Genomic DNA, 23,815 nt, shown 5'->3' with positions numbered 1-23,815 from the left:
AAATAGCCTATTTGAGGCTGTTGAGGGGAGGGCAGGCCCACACAACAATGGCCAAAGTGAAATGGAGACAGTATAGATACAGCTGGTCTGTTGTAATATAATAAAGACATTAGAGCTAGCTGGTCTGTCATAATATAATAGAGACAGTAGATCTAGCTGAAATGTCATAATATTAAAGAGACAGTAGATCGAGCAGGTCATAATAATGTATTCAACCTTATGTTCCCTGTGATCTCTCTATATATATCTGTTTCTTATACCTTTTGATACAGGGCTCATATGTGAAACTATTCTAACTGAACATTTTCTTTCACAGTGACACTGACTCCGAATGGGAGTCTTATCCGGTGTCCTGTGTGAATTTAAGTATGCTCTCTCTAATTCTCACTTTCTCTCCCTCGGAGGACCTGAGCCCTAGGACCATGCGTCAGGACTACCTGGCATGATGACTCCTTGCTGTCCCCAGTCCAACTGGCCTTGCCGCTGTTCCAGTTTCAACTGTTCTGCCTGCGGCTATGGAACCCTAAACTGTTCATTTTTACTCTTGAGGTGCTGTCCTGTTGCACCCTCTACAGCCACTGTGATCTTCACCCGGCACAGCCAGAAGAGAACTGGCCACCCCTCATAGCATGGTTCCTCTCTAGGTTTCTTCCTAGGTTTTTGCCTTTCTCGGGAGATTTTCCTAGCCACTGTGCTTCTACACCTGCATTGCTTGCTGTTTGGGGTTTTAGGCTGGGGCTATATAAATTGATTTGATTTGATAGAGGACTGAGGGTCGTCCAAATATTGAAAGTGTGTAAATAGTTACCCATGTTATTTTGTAAATGTATATATATATATTTTTTCATATATTTTTTAATCAATAATTTTTTTTCTTCCCATTTGTTTTTTTTTTTCATTTATTTTTCTCAATTTATACCTTCACCAATTTGGCCATTTGGGTACATTTGGGCTACTTGTGTGGGACACCTGGGGGACTTCATGATTAATGTCATGTAGCACACTCATTTTGGAAGTTATCATTCTGAAACTTTGCACAAGTACTGTTGCCTTCTTATATTTTTCACTGAAATTGTCCCCATCATCCTATCTGAATGGTTGTTTTATCTTGTTCACTTTAAAGATGATACAAAAATAAAAATAAAAAACACATGTTTTTTTCATTGTTTTATCTAAACCAGATCTATTGTGTAATATTCTCCTACATTCAATTCACATTTACACAAACTTCAGAGTGTTTTCTTTCAAATGGTACCAAGAATATGCATATCCTTGGTTCTATGCCCGAGCTACAGGCTGTTAGATTTGGGTATGTCTTCAGGCAGAAATTGCATAAAGTAGGGGGGGAGCTCTAAGAGATTTTAAATAAAGTCCACCTGTGTGCAATCTAGGTGTCACATGATCTGTCACATGATCTCAGTATATATACACCTGTTCTGAAAGGCCCAGAGTCTGCAACACCACAAAGCAAGGAGCACCACCAAGCAAGCGGCACATTACGGCCTTACGGAAGAGTGGCCAGAAAAAAAAGCCATTGCAGAACAAAATAAGCTAACACGTTTGGTGTTCGTCAAAAGGCATTTGGGAGACTCCCCAAACATATGGAAATCTGGTCAGATGAGACTAAAATTTAGGAAAACGCTATGACTAGCGCAAACCCAATACCCAATAACCCAATACTTGCATGCTCAAGTTCTGTTTTTAGTCTTATTTCCTGTTTTATTTCACAATAAAAAATATTTAGCATCTTGTGTAAATCAAACGATACAAACCCCCCCAAAAATCTAATTTAATTCCAGGTTGTAAGGCAACAAAATAAAAAACATGCCAAGGGGGTGAATGCTTTCACAAGCCACTGTATATGGTTATAGTTGATTAAAGAATTGGAAGTTAAGATAACCTGAACATGTGGTAGTTGGTTTGGTGTCTCTAGCTTGAATAGTTCAAGAGTTACTGGTTGTGAGTCATTTTATGCTAATTTATACTAGTTTCAAATCAAATCAAATATATTTGTCACATACACATGGTTAGCAGATGTTAATGCGAGTGTAGCGAAATGCTTGTGCTTCTAGTTCCGACAATGCAGTAATAACCAACAAGTAATCTAACCTAACAATTCCAAAACTACTACCTTATACACACAAGTGTAAAGGGATAAAGAATATGTACCTAAAAATATATGAATGAGTGATGGTACAGAACGACATAGGCAAGATGCAGTAGATGTTATCGAGTACAGTATATATATATGAGATGAGTAATGTAGGGTATGTAAACAAAGTGGCATAGTTTAAAGTGGCTAGTGATACATGTATTACATAGAGATGCAGTAGATGATATAGAGTACAGTATATACATATACATATGAGATGAGTAATGTAGGGTATGTAAACATTATATTAAGTAGCATGGTTTAAAGTGGCTAGTAATATTATTTTACATACATTTCCATCAATTCCCATTATTAAAGTGGCTGGGGTTGAGTCAGTGTGTTGGCAGCAGCCACTCAATGTTAGTGGAGGCTGTTTAACTTCTTGCGTCAAGCAATCCCGGATCCGGGATTCTATTTATAGCCTCAAGCTCATTAGCATAACGCAACGTTAACTATTCATGAAAATCGCAAATAAAATGAAATAAATATATTTGCTCTCAAGCTTAGACATCTGTTAACAACACTGTCATCTCAGATTTTCAAAATGTGCTTTTCAACCATAGCTAAACAAGCATTTGTGTAAGAGTGTTGATAGCTAGCATAGCTATAAGCCTAGAATTCAGCCAGCAACATTTTCACAAAAACAAGAAAATCATTCAAATAAAATCATTTACCTTTGAAGAACTTCAGATGTTTTCAATGAGGAGACTCTCAGTTAGATAGCAAATGTTCAGTTTTTCAAAAAAATATTATTTGTGTAGGACAAATCGCTCCGTTTTGTTCACGTTTGGCTATGAAAAAAACCTGTATCCAGTTATAGCCTCAAGCTCATTAGCATAACGTAACGTTAACTATTTATGAAAATCGCAAATGAAATTAAATGAATGTGCTAGCTCTCAAGCTTAGCCTTTTCTTAACAACACTGTCATCTCAGTTTTTCAAAATATGCTTTTGAACTATAGCAAAACAAGCATTTGTGATAGCTAGCGTAGCATTTAGCGTAGCATTTAGCGGGCAACATTTGCACAAAAACCAGAAAAGGATTCAAACAAAATCATTTACCTTTGAAGAACTTCGGATGTTTTCAATGAGGAGACTCTCAGTTACATAGCAAATGTTCAGTTTTTTCCTGAAAGATTCTATGTGTAGGAGTTTTGTACATCACGTTTGGGTACCAAAAAAAAATGAAAATTCAGTCATCAAAATGGAGAACTGTTTTCCAAATTAACTCCATAATATCGACTGAAACACGGCAAACGCTGTTTTAGAATCAATCCTCAATGTGTTTTTCACATATCTCTTCATTGATATATTGTTCGTGGTAGTCTCCTTTCCCCGGTGAATCGCTTGGAAAAAGACGTGCAGTTGAAGATGACGCACCAATTTCGACGGAGGACACCGGGCGGACACCTGGCAAATGTAGTCTCTTATGGTCAATCTTCCAATGATATGCCTACAAATACGTCACAATGCTGCAGACACCTTGGGGAAACGATAGATAGGGCAGGCTCATTCCTGTCGCATTCACAGCCATATAAGGAGACAATGAATAAGAGAGCCTCAAAAATCCTGCTCATTTCCTGGTTGCAGTTTCATCTTGGTTTTGCCTGTAGCTTCTGTTCTGGGGCACTCACAGACAATATCTTTGCAGTTCTGGAAACGTCAGAGTGTTTTCTTTCCAAAGCTATCAATTAGTCGAGCATCTTTTTGTGACAAAATATTGCGCTTAAAACGGGCACGTCTTTTTATCCAAAAATGAAATAGCGCCCCCATAGATTTAACAGGTTAACAGTGATGGCCTTGAGATAGAAGCTGTTTTTCAGTCTCTCGGTCCCTGCTTTGATGCACCTGTACTGACCTCGCCTTCTGGATGATAGCGGGGTGAACAGGCAATGGCTCGGGTGGTTGTTGTCCTTGATGATCTTTATGGCCTTCCTGTGACATCGGGTGGTGTAGGTGTCCTGGAGTGCAGGTAGTTTGCCCCCGGTGATGCGTTGTGCAGACCTCACTACCCTCTAGAGAGCCTTACGATTGTGGGCGGAGCAGTTGCCGTACCAGGCGGTGATACAGCCCGACAGGATGCTCTCGATTGTGCATCTGTAGAAGGACAATGACCAAACACATCTCCCCACTATACCAGTGCTCCAGTTGTCTAGATAGATGCGGAGGGTTAGCAGCTTTTTTTTATCTCTCCATATTTTTCTTTCTAGACAAACAATCCTTTATCCGATTTTGTTTTGCTCCACATTCGTAGTTTGCTTTCTGTCTTTAAGTTTGGTTCGGGTTTTGTTCATAGTGAACTTTCTTTGGAAAACCCCAAAGCGTCTTTCAGAACCCCTCCTAAAACCTCACTTGTTTCGTTTTTGTTGTTAATCAGGGTCTCTTTTTTAGTTTCTGCTTCTGTTTGAGCGACATTTTTTGTTTTGAGGAACAAAGGAATGAATTTGAAGTTAGAATAGCCTGAACATGAAAAAGTTGGTTTGGTCTGTCTAGCTTGAATGGTTCAAGAGTTAATGTTTGTTGGTTATTTTATGATAATTTTTATACAGTACACTCAGAAAGTACTCAGGCCCCTTGACCTTTTCTACATTTTGTTACGTTACAGCCTTATTCTAAAGTGTATTAAATAAAACATTTTCCTCATCAATCTACACACATTACCCCATAATGACAAAGTGAAAACTGTTTTTTTTTGTTTAAATGTTCGAAAATGTATAACAAATAAAGAACATAACTTATTTACATACGTATTCAGACACTTTACTATGAATATGAAATTTGAGCACAGACAGGTGAATCCTGTTTCCAATGATAATCCTTGAGATGTTTTTACAACTTGATTGGAGTCCACCTGTGGTAAATTCAATTTATTTGACATGATTTGGAAAAGCTCACACCCGTCTATATAAGGTCCCACAGTTGACATTGCATGTCAGAGGAAAAGCAAAGCCATGAGGTCAAAGGAATTGTCCATAGAGCTCTGAAACAGGATTGTGTCAAGGCACAGATCTGAGGAAGGGTACCAAATCATTTCTGCTCTATTGAAGGTCCCCAAGAACACAGTGGCATCTGACATTCTTAAATAGAAGAAGTTTGGAATCCCCAAGACTTCCTAGAGCTGGCTGCCGGCCAAACTGAGCAATCGAGGAGAAGGGCCTTGGTCAGGAAGGTGACCAAGAACCCAATGGTTATTCTGACAGAGCTCCAAAGTTCCTCTGTGGAGATGGTTCTCCTTTTGAAAGGTTCTCCCATCTCTGCAGCACTCCACCATTCAGGCCTTATGGTAGAGTGGCCAGACAGAAGCCACTGCTCAATAAAAGGCACATGACATCCCGCTTGGATTTTACCAAAAGGCGTCCAAAGGACTCAGACCACAAGAAATAAGATTCTCTGGTCTGATGAAACCAAGATTGAACTCTTTGGCCTGAAAGCCAAGAGTCACGTCTGGAAGAAACCTGGAACCATCCCTACAGTGAATCATGGTGATGGCAGCATCAGGGACTAGGAGACTAGTCAGGATCGAGGGAAAGAAGAACAGAGCAAAGTACAGAGAGATCCTTGATGACAACCTGGTTCAGAGAGCTCAGGACCTCAGAATGGGGCGAATGCTCACCATCCAACACAACAACGACCCAAAGAACACAGCCAAAAATAACACAGGAGAGGCTTCGGGACAAGTCTCTGAAGTGGCCCAGCCAGAGCCCGGAGAGACATGAAAATAGCTTTGCAGCGACACTCCCCAGCCAACCTGACAGAGCTTGAGAGGATGTGCAGAGAAGAATGGGAGAAACTCCCCAAATACAGGTGTGCCAAGCTAGTATCATCATACCCAAGAAGACTCAAGGCTGTAATCGCTGCCGAAGGAGCTTCAACAAAGTACTGAGCAAAGGGTCTGAATACTTGTGCAAATGTTATATTTCATTTTTTTATAATAAATTAGCAAACTTTTTTTTTTAAACTGTTATTGCTTTGTCATTATGGGCTATTGTGTGCAGATTGATGAGGGAAAGGTGAAGTGGTCAGAATACTTTCCGCATGCACTGTAGATGGGAAAGAGAGAAAATTGACATGGTATTATCAGTAAGTAACCAGTATAAATACAGGTATTCTGGTTGGTAATGGTGTACTTGTCGAGGAAAATACTGCATAAGACATTGAGGAGACATTGAAGAGCCGAGTGGAGGATACTCACGTGTACATGGAGAGGCAACCATAGGTGGAGTTGACTCCTTTACGTCTCGTAGTTGAACATCTCACTGGCATCTCAGACATTAGACTAATGGAGAGAGATTACAAGGGAATGGGGGTTGTTGTGTGTGTCACAGTGTGTGACTCAATGTGTGTCACCAGAGTGGTATACTATGAAGCAAGCTAGATCTAGTCAGTCTTTTATAAAAGCTAGCCAACTTTAGTTAGCTTCCCATTCGAGGTCAGGCGTCATCCATACTACAATGTTATCATTCGCATATTATGAAAAACTGCTCCTGGTCTTCTTCTTCTAAGATATCATGGTGGTCCGTAAAGAAACGTTAGAGGTGCATGCCAACACCTAATGTACTGGAGTGTGTAGTCTATCACAGCTTACAGACTGAATTAATAAAAATAAAAAACATTAACAAAAACTAAACCTAATTATGTACTACTAAGAAAAGAAAAAAAGAGCCCTATTAATGACTATGAGGTGTACTATTTTGAAAACCAACCACTTTAGGCTGCCATTGACAACCTTGTTGTATCATTCCATTTCAAATTGTTCTAGTGCACAGTAATACTTGTGGTGGCAGGTTATGTGCTATCATCAGACCTTCCAGGGAAAAAAACATGGAAATTAACAGAAAACTATGTTTTAAGTGAAAAATGAGCGTTTGTCTGAAGCCAAAAAAGACAGGAAATTCTAAGCTAATTTGAGCTACGCACTAACAAGGCATTTTAGCATCAGCAGCTTGACTACTACTAGAGTACTGTAGCTTTATTGATCTATTGTACCTCAACAACAGATGTACTCACATTGGATGAGTTGATTAGGATTCAAACCTCTCAAACAGCCTAATGCATACTCTTAGAGTATGTTTACCCAATTCATGTACTTGTTAATGTAAACTTGTTTTTTTTTTCATCTAAGATGCATATCTGCCGTTAGGGAATCTGTGCAATGATCCTAATCTTAATATATACAAATTGGTTCTTAAAGGGGCAATCTGCAGTTCAAACAACAAAGCCACACCCACCACTGTTTTGGTAAAAATCTGAAGAATTGGGTGTGGAGAAATGTTACCACTCTCAAATTCATAAGCACTCAGGAAACAAAATAAAAATGTGGACCATGTTCAGAGGCTAACTATTTTCTTCTTAAAAAATTACATTGTTTACAAACAATTGAGTTGATCAAGTAAATATTTTGGGTTCTGATTGGGTATGACAATTGGACTAAGCTCATGAGGCATTTATCATAGTTATAACTTCAAGAATCAATGGGTGTGTGTAAATAATTGAAAAGTAAAAAAATGTATGAAGCAATTACAGATTGACCCTTTGAATATTATACTTTATAAATGTTTTGGGCATAGTGTAAATGTCTTACCCTATCATAACACAAAATATAAGGTTGCATTACTCCATTGTTTATAACAGGAACATAAACCATGTATAGCTTTGAAATATGTTGAAAAGCTGTCAACTACACTACTGTTCAAAAGTTTGAGGTCACTTAGAATTGTCCTTGTTTTTGAAAGAAAAGCACATTTTTTTGTCCATTAAAATAACATCAAATTGATCAGAAATACAGTGTAGACATTGTTAATGTTGTAAATGACTATTGTAGCTGTAAACGGCAGATTGTTATGGAATATCTACATAGGCGTACAGAGGCCCATTATCGTCAACCATCACTCCTGTGTTCCAATGGCACATTGTGTTAGCTAATCGAAGTTTATCATTTTATAAGACTAATTGATCATTAGACAACTCTTTTGCAATTATGTTGATTAAAGAAGCAATACAACTGGCCTTCTTTAGACTAGAGTGAAGAGGCGACTCCAGGATGCTGGCCCTCAAGGCAGAGTTGGAAAAAAATGCCATATTTCAAGCTGGCCAATACAAGGAAAAGATTAAGATGTGCAAAAGAACACAGACACTGGACAGAGGAACTCTGCCGAGAAGGCCAGCATCCCAGAGTCGCCTCTTCACTGTTGACTTTGAGACTCATGTTTTGCGGGTACTATTTAATGAAGGTGTCATTTGCGGACTTGTGACACTCTAATGTACTTGTACTCTTGCTCAGTTGTGCACCGGGGCCTCCCACTCCTCTTTCTATTCTGGTTAGAGACAGTTTGAGCTGTTCTGTGAAGGGAGTAGTACACAGTGTTGTACGAGATCTTCAGTTTCTTGGCAATTTCTCGCATGGAATAGCCTTAATTTCTCAGAACAAGAATAGACTGACGAGTTTCAAAAGAAAGTTCCTTTGTTGCTGGCCAATTTGAGCCTGTAATCAAACGCACAAATGCTGATGCTTCAGATACTCAACTAGTCTAAAGAAGGCCAGTTTATTTGCTTCTTTAAATCGGGACAACAGTTTCAGCTGTTCTAACATAATTGCAAAAGGGTTTTCTAATGAATTAGCCTTTTAAAATGGTAAACTTGGATTAGCGAACACAACGTGCCATTGGAACACAAGAGGGATGGTTGCTGATAATGGGCCTTTGTAGATATTCCTTAAAAAAGCAGCCATTTCCAGCTACGATAGTCATTTACAACGTTAACAATGTCTACACTGTATTTCTGATCAATTTTATGTTATTTTAAAGGACAAAAAAAAACAAAAAAACATGGACATTTCTAAGTGTCCGTAAACTTTTGAATGATAGTGCACCTCGTCCATTTCCCATCTTAAAAAGCTGGTAAAAAAGTGGTAAGGAGAGGTTTCCCCCGACACACATTACACCTAGTCTACGACCAGAAGTAATTTTGGGCTTAATCTGTGTCCGGGATAACCTCTCAATAACGTTTTAAATACATTTGTGGAATGGGATGATTTCTTACATGAAAAGCACATTTACATTAAAGTACATTAATTGGGTAAACGTACTCTAAGAGTATGCATTAGGCTGTTTGAAAGGTTTGAATCCTAATCAACCCATCCAATGTGAGTACATCTGTTGTTGAGGTACAGTAGATCAATAAAGCTACAGGTCTCTATCAGTAGTCAAGCTGCTGATGCTGAAAAGCCTTGTTGGTGCATAGGTCAAATTAGATTTACAATGTCCTGTCTTTATTGGATATTATTGGACAAAAGCTAATATTTCAGTAAACTGTTTTGTATTAATATGTAGATGATTGGAACTGTCAGGGTCAGCTGTTTGAATAATGCAGAAAAGGGCATCTTCACTGACAAGGTGTCATCCCCACCCACCCATACACAGAAATACACTCAGACACACACAAATTTTAACAATAGCGAGGCTATGTACAGGGGGTACCGGTACAGAGTCAATGTGCGTGGCACCGGTTAGTCGAGGTAATTGAGGTAATATATACATGTAGGTAGAGTTATTAAAGTGACTTATGCATAGATAATAACAGAGAGTTGCAATCAGTGTAAAAAGAAGGTGGGGGGCAATGCAAATAATCTGGGTAGCCATTTGGTTAGATGTTCAGGACTCTTATGACTTGGGGGGTAGAAGCTGTTGGATCTTAATTTGGTGCTCTGGTACCGCTTGTCGTGCTGTAGCAGAGAGAACAGTCTATGACTAGGGTGGCTGGAGTCTTTGACAATTTTTATAGCCTTACTCTGACACCGCCTGGTATAGAGGTCCTGGATGGCAAGAAGTTTGGCCCCTGTGATGTACTGGGCCGTACGCATTACCCTCTGTAGTGCCTTGCGGTCAGAGGCTGAGCATTTGCCATACCAGGCAGTGATGCAACCAGTCAGGATGTTCTTGATTGTGCATCTGTAGAACCTTTTGAGGATCTGAGGACCCAGCAGTCTCCCTTTCCTCCATTTCTTTGGTTCAGCTCCAGTCCTCAAATGTCAAAAGGTTCCATTGGAAATGTCTTCTCCCCTCCACAACCCTTGATCCTACCAGTTCTGTGTAGATTTTTGTCTAAACTAACTGATGAGTCTGAAAAGGAGGGAAGGTGAGGAAAATTAGAAAAAGGAGAGGGCGGAAAGGAATAGAGTGAGATAGATAGTGGGAGAAAAACAAATGAGTGAGATATCAAATCAAAAGAGCGAAAAAGAGGGCGAGCCAAATAAAGGAGACAGACATTCTTCTGGCAGAACATGAACAGCTGTGCTGTCTGGGAGTTGATATAGTTGTGTGTGATGGAGACAGATTGTCCTGTGATTGTTCATTTTGGAGCACAGGTTATTGATGTCATCTGCTGGAATTTTTGAAATAACAAAAACAAGACAAATAGAAACCAAATGAATAGATGAGCTTTACTTCATATGTGCCCCAGGAACCTTTTCACTGCCACAGAGAGAAAATATGTTAAAAACAGCTTTGATTTGTTTGATTGGTCAAACACCAAATACATAGGGGATACATTTGAGATAAATGTCAGATTTCCAGGGTGTTTTTGTTTTTGGAAAGCACACTAATAATAAAACTCAAGATATGTGGGGAATGTTTTTCTGCAAATGTCTAATTTAAGTCAAAAGTTGAATGTTACATTTGAGTGAAGTTCACATTCAATGTAACATTCTATGAATGTCCTGGTGTGAACCTGTTTGAATAGCTCAATGCTTCTAGAGAGCTTTGTAAGCATCCAAGCTGTAGTGGTTAGTCTCATGTAATGCTTTTACCAACTCCTTACCCTCTCACCTCAAACGCTGTCATTTTCCATGTTTCTTTCTCTCTTAACACTGAGAATTTGATGTGTGTGTGTCTGCATGTTCGTGCATGTGTGTCTTCCACAGGTCAAGGTCCATAAGTGGAGCATCTTCCGGTCTCTCCACTAGCCCTCTCAGCAGCCCACGGGTAAGTACCTCTCCCCAATCCCCCCCCCCCACCCACCGCCTGTCTTGCCCTCTTTATCAGAACCCCTGTGTTTTCCCTCAGGCATCACACAGGCCACCCTTAAACCTGCTGCCTGTCTATGCCTTGATTGGTATTTGTTTTTATGTCATCACATGAGACAAACATAGTCAGCGTAGCTAGATGCTCCTGACCAGGATACTGAGGATAGGAGCTTGGCCGGAAACAAATATAGGATCTACACTGGAATTACTTAGGCATTAGTCATACAACATAGAAGAAAAATGATAGTGCCCCTATTAATGCATGTGCCAGAGGCTGGTCTAGTGGTAGTGCTGCAGCCCCTGAACCACATTATGTCTCAGGTGGCAGGGGTTCGATTTACCAACATTCTCGAGATCTTATGGCAATTTATGGTAACTTTGGTAATTTACACAAATAACTTTAAATCTATTCCTATATAGAATAAATAAATATATATATAGATATATATGTGTATAAATTGTCCATGAATGTCTAGTGGATACCCCATACGGTTCTAGAAAAAACTGCATAATTAATCAAATAAAAAATAAAAACTAGCATTATTTTTCAATTAACTCTGCAACTCTTCCAACTGTTGACTTGTTTCACAACTGCCACAAATTTGGCAGCAAAACATTTACAATAAAGACATAATTGACATCGTAAAATTAAAAAAAGTGTGTACATTATCTTTATTGGGGATATTTAATACATTTTCTTATGGCTAGGGGTTCCGCTAGCGCCCCCCCCCTCCCAACATTCCACTGAAAAGGCAGCGTGGGATATTCAAAAATATTTTGGGGAAATATTTCACTTTCACATATTCACAATACAGCAAATGAAAGATAAACATCTTGTTTATCTACCCATCGTGTCCGATTTTTAAAATGTTTTACAGCGTAAACACAACATATATTTACGTCAGATCACCACCAAATCCAAAAAAACACACAGCCATTTTCCCAGCCAAAGATAGTCACAAAAGCAGAATTAGAGATTAAATTAATCACTAACCTTTGATAATCTTCATCCGATGACACTCATATGACATCATGTTACACAATACATTTATGTTTTGTTCGATAATATGCATATTTATATCCACAAAACTTGGTTTACATTGATGCCATGTTCTGAAATGCCTCCAAAATACCTGGAGTAATTACAGAGAGCTACGCCAGATAACAGAAGTACTCATCATAAACATTGACGAAAGATACATGTTTTACATATAATTAAAGATACACTGGTTCTTAATGCAGCCGCTGTGTCAGATTCTTTTTAAACGTTACGAAAAAAGCATATCATGCAATAATCTAAAACGGCGCTAAGACGTAACAATATTTCTCCGCCATGCTGGAGTCAACAGAAATATGAAATTACATCATAAATATTCCCTTACCTTTGATGATCTTTCATCAGAATGCAGTGCAAGGAGTCCTAGTTCCACAATAAATCGTTTGTTTTGTTCCATAATGTCCATTACTAGTGTCCAATTAGCTGCTTTTGCTAGCACGGTTAGTTCACATGTCCAAAAGCTGGAGCTGGTCCAGCTTGGACGAAAACTTCAAAAAGTTATATTCCAGGTCGAATAAACTGGTTAAACTAAGTAGAGAATCAATCTTCAGGATGTTATTTTCATATATATTCAATAACGTTCCAACCGGAGCATTCGTTTTTGTCTGCAGAGTCATGGAACGCAGGCGATATCAACAGAAATGTGCGCAACCAAGAACTGGCATTCTGACAGACCAGTGACTTTACCAGTTTACTTTAACCAGTTTATTCGACCCCTCACTGGTCCCCTCCCATCCGGTCATACAACACACTAGAGGCTTAATTCCATGTTCTACTGACTGTTGACATCTAGTGGAAGGCAAAGGAAGTGCGAACATATCCATATCTTGTTTGGATGTGAATAGGCGATGACCTAAAATTCGACCAGCCCCAAAATTTCCACTAACTGTTATACTCACAGTTACTGTTTTTTCCCCACTTACTGTTCTGTTATACTCACAGACATAATTCAAACAGTTTATGAAACTTCAGAGTGTTTTCTATCCAATAGTAATAGTAATATGCATATATTAGCATCTAGGACAGACTAGGATGCAGTTCACTATGGGCACGCAATTCATCCAAAGTGAAATTGCTGCCCCCTAGCCCTAACAGGTTTTAATGCTGAACTCCTCATTAAACACCAATGGTATTCATAAAATATCTTCATTTTATTTAGGATAATGTTTTATAACTTCATCATTCTATTTTATTATTTAATATATTATTTATATATAATACATAATAAATATATCATAATTATAAAATAAATATATCATAAATATATAATAATAAATATGTATTATTTATATATTATTTAAATATTATTTATGTGTTGTTATATGTAAGAAAGCCACACAGAGGTTCAGAGATAATTGCAGACACCTGTGATAATCTGAAGTCCCCAAAAAATCCACGTGATGTCATCTGATAAATTTTTGTAACCTGGTAGTTTACTGGTAAAGTTTCCAGCTGCCATTGCAACCCTACGCCACTCACTTCCTGTACTAGTTCCCTCTCACCTACAGTGCCTTGCAAAAGTGTTCATCCCCCTTGGCGTTTTTCCTATTTTGTTGCATTACAACCTGTAATTTAAATTGATTTTTATTTGGATTTCATGTCATGACATAAACAAAATAGTCCAAATTGGTGAAGTGAAATTTAAAAATTAACTTGTTTCAAAAACGTATACAAAATAAAAAGCGGAAAAGTTGTGCGTGCATATGTATTCACCCCTTTGCTATGAAGCCCCTAAATAAGATCTGGTGCAACAAATTACCGTCAGAAGTCACATAATTAGTTAGATTGGGGTTGGGTTATAAAAATTATCCTAAACTTTGAACTTCCCACGGAGCACCATTTAATCCATTATTAAAAAATTGAAAGAATATGGCACGACAGCAAACTTGCCAAGACTCACGGACCAGGCAAGAAGGGCATTAATCAGAGAAGCAACCAAAGATAACCCTGAAAGAGTTGCAAAGCTCCACAGCAGAGAGCTTCATCTCAAGATATACAATTTATGTAACCAAATCAACCCTTCTGCCTCTCAAGACTCCCATCTCCACTTAACAGGTGTTTCTATCACCGCTCGATTTCGGTAACACTTTACTTGACACCCAGCATCATAACACTTTATGACATAGTCATAACCATGCCATTATATGTCATAACAGCTGACATAACGTGTCATAACCTGTTATAATATGGCCATAACACTGTCATGGCGTATGTATTTAGATCTGTTGTGACATATATTGTGTTATTTTATGGCTAGTTATGACACCTACATAAACCCACAAAACCTACCACACTCGGCAAAACATTCCATTGCACCTTTGCCTATGTGTCAACAGTATAGCCTAGTGGTTAGAGCGTTGGACTCGTAACTGGAAGGTTGAGAGTTCAAACCCCCGAGCTGACAAGGTACAAAACTGTCGTTCTGCCCCTGAACAGGCAGTTAATCCACTGTTCCCAGGCTGTCATTGAAAATAAGAATTTGTTCTTAACTGACTTGCCTGGTTAAATAATATTTATTAATAAGAGCTGTCATTATATTGTGAGGAACTGCATTTTTATCAGAATTATTTTCTGTTTTGTCTTTTTAGATATATTAGTAGATATATTTCCTTCCTTAGATAAAACCATTGCCAGAAACATTAACAGAACGCTCAAATCAATTAAATCTGACTCCAGTAGATGGAATAACATATTTTTACCATCAGAATATCTATTGTCGACATGTATATATTGCCATGGCTGAATTTCTGTAGGTCAATGCTTCCCATGGTTCTCCCTTCCGGTGATTGGGATTATTATATTCATTTCAAAATGTATGTGGCAAGGTAGGCGACCCATGACAAAATTAACAAATGTCTTGGGGTATGATATTTGTGTGTCTGTAACTTTCTCACTCATCATTGTTCACAATTCATTCAGGATTATCCATAATCATGGTAACATCCACATTAATGTAGAAGTGTTGAGCGACATATTATGTTCTTATTTACAATAAAAGTGACTCTAAAATGACACAATATATTATTTACCATTCATTTCTATTTGGCACAACGTAATCTGAAAGACACCTAAAACAAACAGCAAATGCATTCAACAAGTTTGTAAATTCGCAAGCATGACATAATCATTGCGTGCTAGTAATATTGTACCAAATATTAAACTTTTGACTACTTTAATACACATATAAGTGCATTTGTCTGAATACTGTTGGTCCCCTAAAATGTGTACAAAAAGTGTTGTGATTTCTAAACTGTTTACCTAATATCTATGAAAATACCCTTAAATTAAAGCTGACAGTATGCACTGTAACTTCACAATCATTGTATAATTTCAAATCCACAGTGCTGGAGTACAGAGCCAAAACAACAACAAAAATTGTATATATAGAGTATATAAAACATTAAGGACACCTGCCCTTTCTATGACATAGACTGACTAGGTGAATCCAGGGGAAAGCTATGATCCGTTATTGATGTCACTTGTTAAATCCACTTCAATCAGTGTCGATGAAGGGGAGGAGACAGGTTAAAGAAGGAATTTTAAGCCTTTCAACAATTGAGACACGGATTGTGTATGTGTGCCCTTCAGAAGGTGAATGGTAAAGGCAAAATATTTGAGTGCCTTTCAACGGGGTATGGTAGTAGTGCCAGGTGCACCGGTTTGTCAAGACATGTTGGCTGGGTGGGGTTGGGGGAATGGGATAGGATGGGAGGTTGGGGGGAGGCCCACTTCTTCTTTTTTTTATATAGACTGTTTATTGAATTTATTATTACTGGAACATTATAATATGTTCCTAATGATCAAATACTTTGTAGTTATGTACCTTTTTGTAAAAAAATGTTGGTAATAATTTACATGACACCAGCATCATAACAATTTATGACATGGTCATGACCATGTCCTAATATTTCATAACAGCTGACCTGTCACCTGTTGTGACATATATTGCGTAATTATATGGCTGATTATGACACCTACATTCATTCAAATTTATTTTTTTAAATGAAGGTTTATTTTTGTTTCTTTCTTAAAAGTCCTTTGTTGTTGTTGGATTTTTTTTGTCATGATTTAAAAAAATCATAATTTAAATAACTTGCAGAAAATACACTTTATGACACTGTCATGAAGCATTATGACCATCTTGTGTCACTTGGACTAAGAAAATGCACTTTATGACACTGTCAAGAAGCATTATGACCATCCTGTGCCATTTTAATTGGACTAAGAAAGTTCAATTTATGACAGCATTGGGGAAGTGCATGTCTGACATCAATGTGTGCGTAATTGCAATGATAATTTAGCATGGTCAATTTCAGAAAGTGTTATATGTCATAAACATACTGTTGACAAGAAGGCTATGGTGTAATGGAATGTTTTGCCATGTGTGGAAGGATTTGTGGGTTTTATGTAGGTGTCATAACAGCCAAAAAATAACTACCATGGTAGGTTTTGTGGCATTTGACACTTTTATGTAGGTGTCATAACCAGCCATAAAATAATGCAATATATGTCCCAACATATCTAAATATTTGTGTCATGATAGTATTATGACCATATTATGACAGGTTATGACAAGTTATGTCAGCTCTTATGACACATGTTGACATGGTTATGACAGTGTCATAAAGTGTTATGACACTTGGCGTCAAGTAAAGTAAATAATTCTTCTTCTTCTTCTGAGTGGCAGCCCACAGGTACAATGTGTGAAGTAATTCATAGAAAATGCTGTATATGAACAGAATATGAATTAAATACACATTGTCACAAAATAAATGTAATGTAATTACTTAAAGACACCTTTTTAGCTTTTACTTAGGGTGCTAAGGGTACTATCTATTTTATCCCATTCTATATATCTTATTTACTTGTATTTATTTTGTTCTCTCTGATTTATAATTGTTTTGCTCTTTTGATTCATCTCATTTACAAAACTTTTATTATTAACTTTCTCAACTTTTATTATTCTATTTTGTTAAGCACAATGTACCAAAATGTGGAAAAGTCAAGGGGTCTGAACACTTCCCGAAAGCACTGTATTTAATACGTTCCCTAAAAAACTGCATGATTTCCCGAGTCGTAGTGGGAGGACCACAAACCATATCTTTGTGTGACTCCAAGTTTACTTTAACATGAAGGTTATTATATCAATATTTGCCTATAAAGTTGTTTCCATTGCCATTTCTCACATAATGCATTTTACAGACACAAAAAAGAGATCCCACCACGTCAAACAAACAAATGATTTGTCTGCAATTATAACATTTTACCAAAACTTCCTGTTTCCATCCTAGCTGTCATGATTTTATTTTATACAGTATGACTTTATTCACATTAAAACTGTGGATGGAAACGTGGTTTGTGTCTCACTTGAGAGTGTTTGTTACCACAAAATCTGAAGAAGTGGTGCACTCATAATAACTATGAAGTGTTTTAAAAAGTTTCAAAAATGTTCAAAGCGGCAAACCAGCAGTTGAAACAATAGCAAAACGTTTCAGTAAAAAGCTGAGGGACTGGGCTGGAGAAATGTAACCACTCTTAAATTCATAGTCAGAGCTATGAATGCAAGGACTGACCATCCATCATTTAAAAATAATAGTTTGAACCATATTTTAAAGCTTTATAGTATTTGTTTACATTTACTTTGTTTACAAACATTGGAGTTAAACAATCTCAGGCCTCGAATCAATCAAATCAAGCATTAACCGGTGATACACCTTGCCACGACTTCCGCCGAGGTCGGTCCCTCTCCTTGTACGTGCGGCGTTCGGCGGTGGACATCACCGGTTTTCTAGCCATCGCTGATCCATCTTTTATTTTCCATTGGTTTTGTCTTTATTTTCTACACACCTGGTTTTCATTATCCAATTACATGTATTTAACCCTCTGTTTCCCCCATGTTTGTTGTGGGTGATTATTTCTATGTTCAGTTCGGTTCATTGTGGCTGGTTTTTCAACGGGTGCTGTGTTCACCCGTACGTAATATTTACCATTGGTTTTTGGTCAAGTGTATTTGTTTACCTTGTGCCTTTATTGTTTGAGTAAAGTACGTTACTCACTCATTTTGCTCTCCTGCGCCTGACTTCATGCACCAGCTACACTCACCTTCTGACAGAATCACACACCCAACCATATTGAGTCAGCAGGAGCAGACAACCCTGGATTAGGGGTTGAGGAGCGCATCCAGCAGCATGCTGCATTTTACAACATCTCAGCAACATCTCGGCATCGCCAAATGAGAAAATCATTTATTTCCTTATTGATTCTCCTGCGTTTCCCGTGGTGCTGGGTATACCCTGGTTGGCCTGTCATGACCCCACTATTTCGTGGCAACAGAGGGCCCTCACGGGGTGGTCACGAGATTGCCCGGGGAGGTGTTTAGGGGTTTCCGTCGGTGCGACTACGGTGGAAAGTCCATACCAGTTCTCCACCGTGCGCATCCCCTCTGAATATGCCGATTTGGTTCTCGCCTCCTGTAAGAATAAGGCGACTCAATTACCAACCCATCGGGGGGATTGTGCGATAAATCTCCTGGTAGACGCAGCACTTCCCAGGAGTCACGTGTGTCCCTTGTCACAAGAGGAGACGGCGGCTATGGAAACATATGTCTCCGAATCCCTGGAGCAGGGGTACATTCGGCCCTCCACTTCACCTGCCTCCAAGTTTATTTTTTGTGAAGAAGAAGGATGGAGGTCTGCGCCCATGTATTGACTATCGAGGCATCATCCAGATCACGGTGAGGTACAGTTACCCCCTACCTCTCATAGCCAGTGCGATTGAGTCAATGCACGGGGCGTGCTTCTTCACAAAATTGGATCTCAGGAGCGCTTACAACCTGGTGTGTATCCGGGCGCCGGACATACTAAAGTCCGGCACCGACAGAGATGGCCGCCTCGCTTCTCGTTCCTAGGAAACTATGCAGTTTGTTTTTTTACGTGTTATTTCTTACATTAGTACCCCAGGTCATCTTAGGTTTCATTACATACAGTCGAGAAGAACTACTGTGTATAAGATCAGCGTCAACTCACCATCAGTACGACCAAGAATATGTTTTTCGCGACGCGGATCCTGTGTTCTGCCTTACAAACAGGACAACCGAATGGATCGCATGCAGCGACCCAAAAAAACGACTCCGAAAAAGAGGGAAACGAGGCGGTCTTCTGGTCAGACTCCGGAGACGGGCACACCGTGCACCACTCCCTAGCATTCTTCTTGCCAATGTCCAGTCTCTTGACAACAAGGTTGATGAAATCCGAGCAAGGGTAGCATTCCAGAGGGACATCAGAGACTGTAACGTTCTGTGCTTCACGGAAACATGGCTCACTGGAAAGACGCTATCTGAAGTGGTGCAGCCAACGGGTTTCTCCACGCATCGCGCCGACAGAAACAAACACCTTTCTGGTAAGAAGAGGGGTGGGGGTGTATGCCTTATGGCGAGACATGGTGCGATGAAAGAAACATACAGGAACTCAAATCCTTCTGTTCACCTGATTAAGAATTCCTCACAATCAAATGTAGACCGCATTATTTACCAAGAGAATTCTCTTCGATTATAATCACAGCCGTATATATCCCCCCCCCAAGCAGACACATCGATGGCTCTGAACGAACTTTATTTAACTCTTTGCAAACTGGAAGCCATTTATCCGGAGGCTGCATTCATTGTTGCTGGGGATTTTAACAAGGCTAATCTGAAAACAAGACTCCCTAAATTTTATCAGCATATCGATTGCGCAACCAGGGGCGGAAAAACCTTGGATCACTGTTACTCTAACTTCCGCGACGCATATAAGGCCCTGCCCCGCCCCCCTTTCGGAAAAGCTGACCACGACTCCATTTTGCTGATACTTGCCTACAGACAAAAACTAAAACAAGAAGCTCCCACGCTGAGGTCTGTCCAAGGCTGGTCCGACCAAGCTGACTCCACACTCCAAGACTGCTTCCATCACGTGGACTGGGACATGTTTTGTATTGCGTCAGATAACAACATTGACGAATACGCTGATTCGGTGTGCGAGTTCATTAGAACGTGCGTTGAAGATGTCGTTCCCATAGCAACGATTAAAACATTCCCTAACCAGAAACCGTGGATTGATGGCAGCATTCGCGTGAAACTGAAAGCGCGAACCACTGCTTTTAATCAGGGCAAGGTGTCTGGTAACATGACCGAGTACAAACAGTGCAGCTATTCCCTCCGCAAGGCTATCAAACAAGCTAAGCGTCAGTACAGAGACAAAGTAGAACCTCAATTCAACGGCTCAGACACAAGAGGCATGTGGCAGGGTCTACAGTCAATCACGGACTACAGGAAGAAATCCAGCCCAGTCACGGACCAGGATGTCTTGCTCCCAGGCAGACTAAATAACTTTTTTGACCGCTTTGAGGACAATACAGTGCCACTGACACGGCCTGCAACGGAAACATGCGGTCTCTCCTTCACTGCAGCCGAGGTGAATAAAAACATTTAAACGTGTTAACCCTCGCAAGGCTGCAGGCCCAGACGGCATCCCCAGCCGCGCCCTCAGAGCATGAGCAGACCAGCTTGCTGGTGTGTTTACGGACATATTCAATCAATCCCTATACCAGTCTGCTGTTCCCACATGCTTCAAGAGGGCCACCATTGTTCCTGTTCCCAAGAAAGCTAAGGTAACTGAGCTAAACGACTACCGCCCCGTAGCACTCACTTCCGTCATCATGAAGTGCTTTGAGAGACTAGTCAAGGACCATATCACCTCCACCCTACCTGACACCCTAGACCCACTCCAATTTGCTTACCGCCCAAATAGGTCCACAGACGATGCAATCTCAACCACACTGCACACTGCCCTAACCCATCTGGACAAGAGGAATACCTATGTGAGAATGCTGTTCATCGACTACAGCTCGGCATTCAACACCATAGTACCCTCCAAGCTCGACATCAAGCTCGAGACCCTGGGTCTCGACCCCGCCCTGTGCAACTGGGTACTAGACTTCCTGACGGGCCGCCCCCAGGTGGTGAGGGTAGGTAACAACATCTCCTCCCCGCTGATCCTCAACACTGGGGCCCCACAAGGGTGAGTTCTGAGCCCTCTCCTGTACTCCCTGTTCACCAACGACTGCGTGGCCACGCACGCCTCCAACTCAATCATCAAGTTTGCGGACAACACAACAGTGGTAGGCTTGATCACCAACAACGACGAGACGGCCTACAGGGAGGAGGTGAGGGCCCTCGGAGTGTGGTGTCAGGAAGATAACCTCACACTCAACGTCAACAAAACTAAGGAGATGATTGTGGACTTCAGGAAACAGCAGAGGGAACACCCCCCTATCCACATCGATGGAACAGTAGTGGAGAGAGTAGCAAGTTTTAAGTTCCTCGGCATACACATCACAGACAAACTGAATTGGTCCACTCACACAGACAGCATCGTGAAGAAGGCGCAGCAGCGCCTCTTCAACCTCAGGAGGCTGAAGAAATTCGGCTTGTCACCAAAAGCACTCACAAACTTCTACAGATGCACAATCGAGAGCATCCTGGCGGGCTGTATCACCGCCTGGTACGGCAACTGCTCCGCCCTCAACCGTAAGGCTCTCCAGAGGGTAGTGAGGTCTGCACAACGCATCACCGGGGGCAAACTACCTGCCCTCCAGGACACCTACACCACCCGATGTTACAGGAAGGCCATAAAGATCATCAAGGACATCAACCACCCGAGCCACTGCCTGTTCACCCCGCTATCAATCCAGAAGGCGAGGTCAGTACAGGTGCATCAAAGCTGGGACCGAGAGACTGAAAAACAGCTTCTATCTCAAGGCCATCAGACTGTTAAACAGCCACCACTAACATTGAGTGGCTGCTGCCAACACACGGACACTGACTCAACTCCAGCCACTTTAATAATGGGAATTGATGTAAATATACCACTAGCCACTTTAAACAATGCTACCTTATATAATGTTACTTACCCTACATTATTCATCTCATATACATATACTGTACTCTATATCATCGACTGCATCCTTAGGTAATACATGTATCACTAGCCACTTTAACTATGCCACTTTGTTTACATACTCATATGTGTATACTGTACTTGATACAGTATATACCATCTACTGTATTTTTATTTTTATTTAACTAGGCAAGTTAAGAACAAATTCTTATTTTCAATGTACCATCACTCATTCACTCATTCACTCATTCATATATCCTTATGTACATATTCTTTATCCCCTTACACTGTGTATAAGACAGTGGTTTAGGAATTGTTAGTTAGATTACTTGTTGGTTATTACTGCATTGTCGGAACTAGAAGCACAAGCATTTCGCTACACTCGCATTAACATCTGCTAACCATGTGTATGTGACAAATAAAATTTGATTTGATTTGATGATTTGATTTGGAGGGGGATGAGTGGAAGAAGGTATTTAGTACCACCTCAGGGCACTATGAGTACCTCGTCATGCCTTACGCGTTGATGGATGCTCAATCAGTCTTCCAGGCCTTTGTAGACAAGATTTTCAGGGACCTGCACAGGCAGGGTGTAGTGGTGTATATTGATGACATTCTGATATACTCCGCTACACGCGCCGACGTCCCTGGTGCGCAGGGTGTTTGGTCGTCTGTTGGAGCATGACTTGTACGTGAAGGCTGAGAAATGCCTGTTTTTCCAACCGTCCGTCTCCTTCCTAGGGTACCGCATTTCCACTTCAGGGGTGGAATGGAGAGTGACCGCATTACAGCCGTGCGTAATTGTCCGACTCCCACCACTGTAAAGGAAGTGCAGAAGTTAGGGTTTGCCAACTACTACCGTAGGTTTATCCGGGGTTTTGGGCAGGTAGCGGCTCCCATTTCCTCACTGCTGAAGGGAGGATCGGTGCGTTTGCAGTGGTCAGCTGAGGCGGACAGGGCTTTTGGTCAGCTGAGGGCTCTATTTACCTCGGCTCCCATGCTGGCCCATCCGGATCCCTCTTTGGCGTTCATAGTGGATGTGGACGAGTCAGAGGCTGGGATAGGAGCAGTGCTCTCTCAGCGCTCGGGCACGCAACCAAAGCGCGAAACTATGACGTGGAGGTCCGGAAGTTGTTGGCTGTCGTCAAGGCTTTGAAGACGTGGAGACATTGGCTTGAGGGGACTGACCACTGCAATCTGGAGTACATCCAGGCGGCGAGGAGACTGAATCCTCGCCAGGCAAGGTGGGCCATGTTTTTTAACCGATTTGTTTTCACCCTATCCTACAGACCAGGTTCCCAGAACGCAAAGGCAGAAGCTCTGTCCCGGATGTATGACACAGAGGAGCGGCCCATGGATCCCACTCCCATACTTATGGCCTCTTGCCTGGTGGCACCCGTAGTGTGAGAGCTGGACGCGGACATCGAGCGGGCGTTGCATACAGAGGACACTCCCCCCCAATGTCCAGCTGGGCGTCTGTACGTTCCGTCTGCTGTCCACGACCATTTGATCTATTGGGCCCATACGTCACACTCCTCTGGTCATCTGGGCATCGGTCGGACAGTGCAGTGTCTTAGTGGGAAGTACTGGTGGTCCACATTAGCTAAGCGTTTATGTCTCCTCTTGCTCGGTGTGTGCCCAGTGCAAGGCCCCTA

General features: G+C 40.7%; 1 protein-coding gene across 1 annotated transcript in view; it reads left to right on the top strand.

The window, feature by feature from the left end:
* Positions 1–23,815, top strand: part of brsk2a (BR serine/threonine kinase 2a) — a 557,365-nt gene that overhangs the window by 497,744 nt on the left and 35,806 nt on the right. Inside the window, exon 13 of the mRNA XM_064930639.1 lies at positions 11,070–11,130. Within this exon, the coding sequence (XP_064786711.1) occupies positions 11,070–11,130 (61 nt within the window). The remainder of the gene's footprint in view (positions 1–11,069; positions 11,131–23,815) is intronic.

The sequence above is a fragment of the Oncorhynchus masou genome, chromosome 22 (assembly GCF_036934945.1).
Source record: "Oncorhynchus masou masou isolate Uvic2021 chromosome 22, UVic_Omas_1.1, whole genome shotgun sequence".
NCBI lineage: Eukaryota > Metazoa > Chordata > Actinopteri > Salmoniformes > Salmonidae > Oncorhynchus > Oncorhynchus masou.
The sequence above is the reverse complement of the archived record's forward strand: the minus strand, read 5'-3'. Positions and strand labels throughout refer to the sequence as shown.